This window comes from Camellia sinensis, chromosome 1, assembly GCF_055761805.1.
Source record: "Camellia sinensis isolate YWXY chromosome 1, ASM5576180v1, whole genome shotgun sequence".
NCBI classification, from domain to species: domain Eukaryota; kingdom Viridiplantae; phylum Streptophyta; class Magnoliopsida; order Ericales; family Theaceae; genus Camellia; species Camellia sinensis.
The window spans coordinates 56449876-56461113 of record NC_138961.1 but is presented as its reverse complement, the minus strand read 5'-3'; the positions used below and the strand labels follow the sequence as shown (position 1 = coordinate 56461113).

At 36.4% G+C, this 11238-nt stretch overlaps 1 protein-coding gene across 3 annotated transcripts; it reads left to right on the top strand.

Moving 5' to 3' along the window:
* Window positions 1-378: 378 nt before the first annotated feature.
* LOC114263397 (uncharacterized) lies at window positions 379-9397 on the top strand. Of its 3 annotated transcripts, none has more exons than XM_028203922.2 (4): window positions 429-638; window positions 4418-4502; window positions 4846-5076; window positions 5525-9397. In XM_028203922.2, the coding sequence occupies exons 3-4, from the start codon at window positions 4956-4958 to the stop codon at window positions 9148-9150; spliced, it is 3747 nt and encodes a 1248-aa protein (XP_028059723.2). In that variant the 5' UTR covers window positions 429-638; window positions 4418-4502; window positions 4846-4955; the 3' UTR covers window positions 9151-9397. The 3 variants fall into 3 exon arrangements, with proteins under 3 accessions (XP_028059722.2, XP_028059723.2, XP_082733849.1); XM_082877723.1 differs by having other exon boundaries at window positions 432-638; window positions 4418-4507; XM_028203921.2 differs by lacking the exon at window positions 4418-4502 and having other exon boundaries at window positions 379-638.
* Window positions 9398-11238: the final 1841 nt, after the last annotated feature.

Below are 11238 nucleotides of genomic sequence, written 5' to 3'. Positions count from 1 at the left end.
GAATAACAAAATTATTTGAATTATTAATTAAAATAAAATTTTGATATTATTAAAAAATATTAATTAACTTGATAATTTAGTAATATAAAAATGGCCAATTATTATGAAATTTAAAATGTCAAGGGACGAGATATAATATTTAAAATTATAAGGATAATTCGTATTTTAAGTAAATCTCAGAAATTATATTTATAATTTATTTTAATAAATTAAAATAATAATTTTTACTCTATTTAATTATAAATTTGTAATAAACTTATGAAATTATCACATTGTTTCCCTAAAGAAGGTTGCTTTAAAATTAAGGTTGACTTGGTAAGAGGGAGCACAACAGCCAACATAAAATATAAATTAACGGTTAACAAATAACGCCGGTTCAGACACGTCAGCACGTTGGCATTTAAATATTCTCGGCGCCGACTTCCCTCACTCTCTCTCCCTCATTTCATTTTCTCCGGAGGCACAACTTTTCAGAGAGAGAGAGAGAGAGAGAATTTTATCAGTAACGAAGCTCTGAAGAAGAAGATCAAAAGAGGGTTTCTCAAACAAGCAACACAGACTTTTAGAAAGAGAAGAGGAAAGAAGATCGTAGAATCTGCAGTCAACGAAAAGTCTTTCATCTCCTTCTTTCTCTCGAGGTTCGTCGATCGTGTTCCTAAGTCAAATTACTTCAATTTCCTTTTCTAGTTATATATATACACATATGTGTGTGTGTGTTTATATATAATACAGATATATCTAGTCTTTGTTGGTTTAGATCTAGCAAGTCATGTATGCTCCTTTGGCCCTTTCTTAGAAAAAGGTATGTCTTTTTTAATTAACTAACTAACTAGCTGTGATGGGTTTTGTTAAATGTAATGAATTTGAGACAATTCAACTTTAGTATATATTTTTTTTAGGTTGATTTTGTTAAAGTAGTTAGTAGGTAGAGCTCAATTTCTATTCTTAGAATTTGTATGTTTGAATTTGGTTTCTAAAATATATATATATATATATATATATAAAAGGCCTTTCCCATTATGTGTTGTATAATTTACTTCATGGGTGTGAATCACCAAGATCCTTTGGTTGTTTTTGAAGACCCTCCTAGCCAAATTGTAAGTCTGCTTGTTGCAGATATGATCAACATCTCTTGTGAGAGGACCTAGTGTCCTCATGAACTCTTGTTTCTGTTTTTTCAGCTTAATCAAAAAAAAAAGAAAAAAAGAAAAAAAAAAAAGAAGAAGTATAATTTACTTAATTTTTTAGCTACAAATGGCTTCATTTTTTTCCCGACCTTTTAGGTTCGGTTTGGGTAGATGGATTTCAAATGAAAGAGTTTGGGGTTAAATATTATAAAAAAATATAATAGAGGTTGGCAATTATAGATAAATTGGGAAACTAAAGGGTTAAGAAGAGATGTAATTATTTTTTGCACAATTATAATATTTAGTATGAAGGATTTCAAAAAATTATTTTTGTATTGTTATTCCAAATCCATCGTAGTGCGTGATCATGGTACTAGTCTTGAATTCAATCTTGAAATTTATATCTAAACTATCATGTCCAAATTTGACCTATTATACTTAAATGATTATTGTCCAAATCTTTTTCATTCCAAATTCATAAATCCAAACACAGTCTTAATTCCTGCCCACTGCCTCCCTATAATATTATTCCTGCCTTTTTGTAAATTATTGGGCTTTGTGTGTAGGTGCGTGTATTATCCACATTGCAATGCTTTTAACCAATAAGACTTGTTTTTTCTTGGTGTTAGCCAGTAAGACTTAATTTCTATGAAGCATGGACACAGCAAAATCAATGCCGTTGCGGTGTCGGATACGGGGACATGCCGGGGACACATACGGGACACACCATCTGCCGTGTTCCTTTAATTTAATTGTTTTTTTTTAGGGGACACGCCCGGAACACGCGTGTCCAGATCTGGACACGGCATGAGACACGGTGAGGAGAGAGAGACAAAGGAGAGAGAGTGAAGAGACAAACCTGTCGCGCAATCGAAGGCATCCAGTTGATTGATCGAACATCCAGTCGCCGCAACGACATCCAATCGTCGACGATCTATATCCCTTTGACTTCACGACTTCCACCATAAGCATCTTTCTCTCTCTCTCTCTCTCTCACCTTCTCTCTCGCTCGCGTCGTCTTCTCTCTCTCTCGCTCGTGTCTCTCGTCATGCTCGCGTCTCTCATCTTCTCTCTCTCTTGCTTGCGTCTTTGTCTCTCTCACCGGCTCTGTCCCTCTCGCCTTCTTTCTTATCTTATATATTTAAGATAATATTAGTAAGATAATATTATTTTATAAGTATATATAACATATTATATACTATTTATACATATTAATAAAAAAACACATGTATATAAAATAAAATAAAAAATTATCAGAAATACATTATTTAAAAAATATAATAAATAAATAAAATAATTAACGTATATTAAAATAAAAATATTTACAAAAAAAAAAAAAAAAAATTTTGCCGTGTCCCCTGTTGTGTCCGTGTCCCCATTTTTTGAAAATTGCCGTGTCCGTGTCTGTGTCCGTGTTCATGCTTCATAGCTTAATTTGCTTCTCTTATTGTAGCAATTCACTACTTGGCCCCTCCTTTTAATACAGTCTTTGTTTTTTATGATGATGAATGAATTGATGATATTACTTTGGATACCGATTTTGTGTAAGTTTTTTATAATCTGCTCAATATATGTAGTTTTGCTAACCTAATTGAATTTTGGAATCATTTTTTCTTTTCGATTCAGTCACAATATTTATGGTTTCCAATAATTAATGTGTGATCAATTGATTCCATTGGTTAGATCTAGGAACAAAGCAAATATTTGGGTTATAGTATCATTGATTAACCAAAGGATTCATGTCTACTTTATGCCAGATGCTGAATGAAACCATTAGTTCAACTTCAATCCCTCATTCCCCTGTTAGGATGGGGTTGGGTGGGGCGAGAGAAGGAATGATTCCTAATAACTCCACTAGTTGAATGGCAAGTGTATTTTGGTGTTGCAATAAAAGACGTGAAAGATATGCACAAAATCCAGTTTTTTTAATTATAAGAGAATGGGACACGAAAAAGATGCACAAGTTCACAAGATTTGATTTTATTAATTACAAGAAAATGAGTACAATCCTGTGGTTGTAAACCAATTGCAACGGTAAACTTTAAATTCAATGTCCTTTGCAATCCAACGACTCTAGAAGCTTGATGGTTTTTTTCAAATTGTCAAGCTTATTAGGCAAAAGAGGGTTTGATAAAGGACTAGAATAGCTTAATCTCAAACAAACTTCAAACTTATCTCTCCAAAATGAAGATATTAGACTTGAAAACTTCTCGAGTCTTGATCTATAGTGTGTTTGATGTGAGAATGTGTAGAAGAATCGGCACATTGTTGAAGTGCTTTATGATCTTCCACGAGAGTTTTAAATAATGCTTGAAAGCTCTTGCAAGGTGTTAGCCAAAGGTTTTTCCTCCATGACTGAGAGCCTCTATTTATAAACTCAAGTAGAGGGGTGTTAATTTGAAAATCCTCTAAACTTGAATTTTTAATGTAATTACCATAATAATTATCTGTCATTATTGTGAAATAAATTTGAATTTTCAATTTTCTGACCTATTTTGAGATTTTGACACATGATTTGTGGGACTTGCATCCTTTGGTTGGTCCAATTAGTTGACCCTTATTGTCAAAGTGGACCAAACCTTTTCTTTTGGTATAACCCAATATCTTGAAATGGGTTAATCACTATGATTGTGGTGCGGCCTTCATTTGTTGTAGATTTTGACTATTTTGACTTTGATCAATCAAGAAAATTTCATTTGTCTTTGACTAATCAGACAGTACTTAGACCATCTCAAAATTTTAGTTTCTATAGTTCATACCACAAGTTGTTAGCTTGAATTTGATCTCTCACCACCCTCAAAGGACAAGTTCCAAAGTTCAAATCCCTGTTGGAATGTAGTTGGGTGTGTTTGACTTGCTAAAAATAAAAAATCAAAGAGAAGAATACAAGCTAAGGGGGTGTAAAAGTACTAAGCATGAATATGCTTCAAAAAAATAAAGGTGTGCCAAGCTTGAATAAGAATACAAGGATTCTCAAAGTTTCATTGCAGAGCTGGACTTACTATTACATAATTTACATGTTTCTCTATTTTGTTGCCAACATCAACTCTATTTATTGTATTTTAGTGCAGAACTCCCATTTTGCCTATCGTAAATAGGATTTTTAGTCTTTACTATTCCATGTAGTTCTTTTCTTTCCCCACTCTCCCCACCTCATAGTTCTTTTCATTAAATCTTGATGCGTACATACTTCTAGTGCAATTGTAATTCATAACCTCATTCTTTCCAAAGTAGTACTTGTATTACTAAAGCCGTAGGTTCTAATTGTGTACCAACTAAGTGTTTTTCAGCGACTGGACATTTTACCATATTGGCATTTTGTAATAATGCCTCATGAAGTGAACCACATCTGTGTGGATTAAGCTTTTATTAGCAGTACGGTACTTATATCCGGCATTTATTTTTACTCATCACATTTCTGAATTATGCTTTAGAATCATCTCATTTTGGTTTTATATACATATGGCCTACATATTACTAGAGCAGAGAGTTTAAATAATTATGTTAGTGCTTTCTAGCAACTGAACATTTCTAGGGTCGCCATTATGATGGCTTGTTGAAGTCACCCACATCCTTGTAGATTTAGCTCTGTTTTCAGTAATATTTAATCTATACTGTATTTTTTGCTTATTGCTTTCTCATTATCATCCAATAAAACCCATCCTTGTTATGTTTCCGTTTTTCCTTGCTATCTCATTATCATTCTTAATGATTGCAGTTAGTGGTAGCCTTCTAATCTTCAACATGGGTCCTGTTCATGGTTGCAACCAGATATGTGTTGGTTTAAGCCCCATCATAGTTTGATTGAATCCAGATAATTGTGGGAAAATGGCTGATCAGTTGAGAAGTAATGTTCGGATAGTTAGATGTCCTGGGTGCCGTGGGCTGCTCACAGAGTTGGCAAATGTCCCGGTGTACCAGTGTGGAGGATGTAACACAATTCTTCGAGGTAATAATTTTCTTTAACTGTTAGTTACCATTTTGGCAACCGTTAGTGAAAGGATGGTCTAGCAGTGACATGCCACCTGCGGGGAGTAGGGACAGTTCATTTACTCTTTTTTTCCTTTCCCTTGTTTTTCTTGGATTTTATTATTATTATTATTATTATTATTTTGAGTGTGGAACGCCCCCTTCCCAAAAAGTAAAAGAAAAATAAGACTTTATATGGATCATCATTGCGATTTAAGTTAGCAATACATCTTTAAGGAAACAGCCTCTCCAGAAATGGGAGTAAAGTTGCGTACATCACCTTCCCAGACTCTTCTTTAGCAAGAGTCTTGTCTTGTGCACTGGGTTGCCCATTTTATATAGTTGTGATGCTTTGAAATGTGTCTCAAATATTTTCTCTTCAAATTTGAATTGAATTCTGACATTCCTGTATTTTCATTTTCATACAGCTAAAAAGCGCAAAAACGAGACCAAGGGCACAGGATCACACATACCTGAAACAGATAAAGCACAGAAAAATGAGTTGGAACATGTTTCTGATGTCAAAGAAGCTCAAGGCTCAAGTCCAGAGAAAACATTTCCTTCCACAGGTGAACAGTCATTGGGCAAAAACTGTGGGAGTGTTCAGAATGAAATTCAGGATAACGATAGGGAGGAGCAGTCTGGAGGTATGAAGTTCACTAGCAAACTTTCTACACCGCTGACATGCCATGGAAATGAAGAGTCATCACCAGCAGCCAGAGAAGAAACAGAATTTGATAAAGATCAATGTTCTTTTGAACAAAGCAATGGAGGGGATCAAAATGCATACAGATATTTTAGTGGGAAGCAGTCTGGAGGTGTAAGCTTTTCCGGAGAAGTGACTTCATCAACTGAGCTTAATCATGATGAGAATGAGGCATCATGGCCGGTAGCTGGAGCTCATAGTGAAGTGGTTTCAGAACAGAACAATGGAAGGAATCAAAATGAACATGGGTATTGCAATAAGAAGCAGCCTGGAGGTATAAGCTTTTCTGAAGAAGTGGCTTCATCAACTGAGCTTAATCATGATGAGAGTGAGGCATCATCGCCGGTAGCTGGAGCTCATAGTGAAGTGGTCTCGGAACAGAACAATGGAAGGAATCAAAATGAACATGGGTATTGCAATGAGAAGCAGCCTGGAGGTGTAAGCTTTTCCGAAGAAGTGACTTCATCAACTGAGCTTAATCATGATGAGAGTGAGGCAGCATCGCCGGTAGCTGGAGCTCATAGAGAAGTCTTAGAACAGAACAATGGAAGGAATCAAAATGAACATAGGTATTGCAATGAGAAGCAGCCTGGAGGTGTAAGCTTTTCCGAAGAAGTTACTTCATCAATTGAGCTTAATCATCATGATGAGAGTGAGGAGTCATTGCCGGTAGCTGGAGCTCATAGTGAAGTGGACTTGGAACAGAATGATGGAAGGAATAAAAATGAATATGGATATTGCAATGGGAAGCAGCCTGGACGTGTAAGCTTTTCTGAAGAAGATACTTCATCAACTGAGCTTAATCATGATGAGAGTGAGGAGTCATTGCCGGTAGCTGGAGCTCATAGGGAAGTGGACTCGGAACAGAACAACGGAAGGAATCAAAATGAATATGGATATTGCAATGGGAAGCAGCATGGAGGTGTAAACTTTTCTGAAGAAGTTACTTCATCAACTGAGCTTAATCATCATGTAGCTGGAGCTCATAGTGAAGTGGACTTGGAACAGAACAATGGAAGGAATCAAAATGAATATGGATATTGTAATGGGAAGCAGCCTGGAGGTGTAAGCTTTTCTGAAGAAGTTACTTCATCAATTGTGCTTAATCATCACAAGAGTGAGGTGTCATCACCAGTAGCTGGAGCTCATAGTGAAGTGGACTTCGAACAGAACAATAGAAGGAATCATCAAAATGAACATAGATGTTGCAATGGGAAGCAGCCTGGAGTTGTAAACTTCTATGATGAAGTTGCTTCACCCACTGCCCTTTATCATAAGGAGAGTGAGGAGTCGTCGTCACCACTAGCTGAAGTTCATAGTGAAGTGAATGAAAATAGGAATTGTTTGGCACAAAACAATGGAAGGGTTCATAATGAATTTGGCGATTATGAGAGGGAGTGGTCTGGAAATATAAAATTTTCCAATGCAGTTCCTTCTTCTACTGAGCTTAGTTGTCAGGAAATTGAAGAGTCATCTCCTGAGTTTGGAACAAATACTGAATTGGATGAGAATTTCAAGAGCCGTTTTATATTTGGAAGCTTGAGTGTGGAAAACCTGCTGGCTGTGAGCCCGGGGGATTCAGTCATCACTGCTCAGGGGCCATTGGGTGAAAGCATTTTGACAGATAATCATATGCCTGAACAGCTGGAGGAGTCTCAGAAAAGAGCAGTCAATTGTTTTGACCGTATGAACTCTGTAGATACATTGGAAGACATTGCATTACCCAAACCCATCTCTGAGTTCAGTGTTACGCTCAGAGAAATGCCTAAATCTCCTACCACCAGGAGCTATTATGCTTACGATGGCAGTGTCTCTTCCTATGATGGAAGTGAAGATCAAGTCCCTGATCTCCACCATCTATCTAAAAGGAAATTCAAGGAGGCAAAGTCTGCCAATACCAAAGAAATGCCCCAAAGGGATAATTATTCAGAAATGCTACATCAAGCTTGGAACTGCTCATCAATTTCATCAGAAAAGAAGCATTATGCTATGGATGAATTTCAGGAATCCACAAGACAAGACCATCAAGTTAGGAGCAGGATGAAATTTGAGACAGACGAGAGTCGATCCAGGGTGCCCTTCTATTCAAGAGGTTGCCATGTTGGCTATGAAAACGGCAGCCCTTCAAATTATGATCGGAATGAGTTCCACTGCAGTACGAGCTCTCATTTGCCTAGCAAGACTGAGTACCTTGAAGAGGAGAAAATAAAACTGCTAAAAATGGTTTATGAACTGCAAGGTCAGCTTAGCAGAACACATATTTTGCAAGGGAGGGCAAATGAGAAGCAGCTTCCATCGTACTGTGATTGCGTACCACCTGAGGTGCAAACATGCCACAGTTCAAGCAATACTAGATACACAAGTCGAATCTGGCCCCCCCACCCAAGTCGAATCTCACGAATTCCTTTCTCAGCGGGGGCCACAATCAACAGACCCCAAGTCAATCGCTCGTGTCTGCATTGTTGTCCCCAAGACTGGCAATGCTCAGCACCATTGCCACCACACATTTGCTGTAACAAAAGCCAATATACAGCCCACCCAAGTCAGAGATATCACAATCTGTACTGCTCTACTCCATCGAGTCCCCAGCATTATAAGGGCTCTGAGTTTTCTGATGATCATTGGCAAAAAAATCGCCATGAGGTGAAGAAATATTCGAGGGAGAGACTTCACTTGGCGAAGAGATATGTCCGACCCATAGCAAGTGGAGCTCCTTTCCTCATCTGTCATAGCTGCTTGAAACTGCTGCAACTGCCTGAAGATTTCCTCCTCTTTAAAAGGAGATGCCATAAGCTGCGGTGTAGTGCTTGTTCGGTTATATTAAAGTTTTCGCTTCACAACAAGACTCATATTGTTCGATATATTGATCTTGATTTTGCTCGTGATGCTATAGCCCCACCGCCCAGTGAGGTCGATGATTGCAGCATTGCTAACAATTGGAAGAAGTTGGCGTCGGTGTTGTCTACCAATAATTGTCCACCTTGTGATCCTGTGTCATGTTCTGATGATTATGGACCACCCTTTCATAAAAGTTACTCTACTGAAGGGGAGTCCCTTTACGTCCATGCCCTCGAAAGGGATTCTAATGGAAGAAAGATGTCATCTAGTAGTTCTTTTGATCCTATGGAAGAGAGAAAGAAGCAGGGTTTCTTCAAAGAGTATCGAAACAAATACAAGAATTCTGTGAAAACCTTAGCATCATCAGTTGGGTCTTCATTCAAGATATCCAAAGCGGAGAAATCATCCTCGGAAATTGAGGAATCCTCATCCTCACCAAGAGGAAGAGCAGGTTTGGCGCTTCATAGGCTCATGGGATATTCTTCCCCAAGTGAAGTAATTGGTAGCTGATGAGAAAGTTTGATTGGCAAGTCTTGCTTTGTTTGTAAATTTTGTTGTACAGGTGAGAAATAAGATTGAACTTGTAGTGTTTTTGAAGTAGTATACAGGAAAGAAGAAACCCAAAAATTTGATTGTTGTAAATTTGAAGCAAGGTCTTCAATGTGTAGGGCATTGAAAGGTCAAACTGTGCTTGATATATATACATATATATATGGATTGATTTACAGAAAGATCAATAAAGTTTGTTTCTTCAAAATTGTCAAGAGATGCACCAACTTAAGAGGAGAGAGGTGACTGTGCCTAGAGTCATTAAGACGGGATTTAACAATTTTCTATAAATCATGAAAGTAATATATAGGAGGAGCTCTTTTTTTCTTTATATTTCTTTCCAGTGTAGCAAGTCATATACAATCTACAGCTGCATAAAGCAGGTGCTGGAAATTCAACAGTTGCATAGCCTTCCGCTCGTTTGTCAATGAATTTGCTAATGAAATTTATATCTTCTTGGTGAAAAAAAAAATAGTCACAAAGAGATATATTTGTCAATAAAGGGCATCAATTGTGTTAGCATGGTATGGTAGTTTATCAAATATTCTGTGAGTTCGAATTTTCTTATCAAATATATATTTAAAATTTAAAATTTCATGATTAAATAGGTGTGTTGTGAAAAGTTAATTGCCGTTCGATAACTTTATAATTTATTATTTTTTTTGTTTACAAAAAACATATTCGATACATATTTTAAATTTTTGATTTGAACACAAGTGAAAAAAAATGGTTGAAAATGGTGGCCGGAGTTGGTTGTCGACTATAGGAGGTGGTGGTGGTTGCGGGCCACGGGAAATGGTGGTCAAAAGTAATTGTCGATGGTCAAAAATGACTGTCGATGTCTAAGGTGATAGTTGAAGGTGGTTTTTAACTACAGGTGATGGTAGAAGACGATTACCGCCGGTGGGAAGTGGTTAACAGCCTAAGGAAGTGGTAGCCAGAGGTGATTGGCGGAGAATGTCATAAACAATGACAGTTGGTAGTGATGAGCAAAATATGTAGTGGACGGAAAGGATGAGAAAAAAGAGAAAGAAATAAAAAATAAAAATAAATAAATTAAACATGTGTTTGAATTTTGTAAACCATTAACAACTTTTTGAAAATGAAAACAAAAATGAATCAAGTTTTTATTTATAATTTTCAAAAATCTTGTAAATTAAAACAAAAAACTGTAAATATAAAAGTTACTAAACGTGCCCTTGGTAAAAATTTACGATTTTAGCAAATGCATTTCAACTCAAGAACCTCAAAGACTTTATTTTTTTTTTTTTGGGGGGGGAGATAAATGGAAAAATCTAAATTTTATGAAGCATTCGAGATGTGTTTTTTAAGTTATTTATTTATTTATATTGAACAAAAAGCCACATGGCTAGGACATGTCCTTGTTTGGTTTGTTTTTTAGAAAAATTTTTGAAAAAAATTCTCTACAAACAAATTTTCAAGAGTAATCAAACCAAACAAATTTTTTAAAAAAAAATCTTAAAATTTTATTTAGTTACCTACTTTCCAAAACCACTCTCTCTCTCATACATATCAAATCAATCACTTTTTTTAAAACTCTCTCCCTAAAACAATTTTTTAAAACTATTTCTGAAAAAAAACAAACCAAATAAGTTTTTGTACTTTTTATCTCAAAAATTACTCTACAAATACAAACCAAACACATTTTTTTGGGTAAAATAAGACATTATTACAAACAAAGATTAAACAAGCTCATTAGCAAAGAGAGCATAGGAGGGTTAGACAACACAACTCCAGTCGAAGGTCGTTATTAGAAGCCAAGCAATGAGCATAAACTAGCTTGCCTCTTCCATCATGCATGGGAGGCCTGAGAAAAGGTGCTCTATCGCATCCAGATTTGCCCAAATCTCCCACCTCATATGTTTTTTTCTTGATTGGCACTGGCATGTCCAGATCAAAACCCGACTAAGGATTTTCCCCCAATTTGATGGACTCAAGAAATCGTTAGCATCTAAGAGGTTTTGATCTCTGAAACCTGAGAGGGAACACACCCCCAAGACCTAAGGCCTTACCACTAGGCCAACCTCT

Coding starts and splice junctions, on each gene's coding strand:
- LOC114263397 (XM_028203921.2), top strand. CDS start 4,956: ATGGCTGATCAGTTGAGAAGTAATGTTCGGATAGTTAGATGTCCTGGG. Junction 5,077..5,524: donor ATGTAACACAATTCTTCGAG/GTAATAATTTTC, acceptor ATTTTCATACAG/CTAAAAAGCGCAAAAACGAG.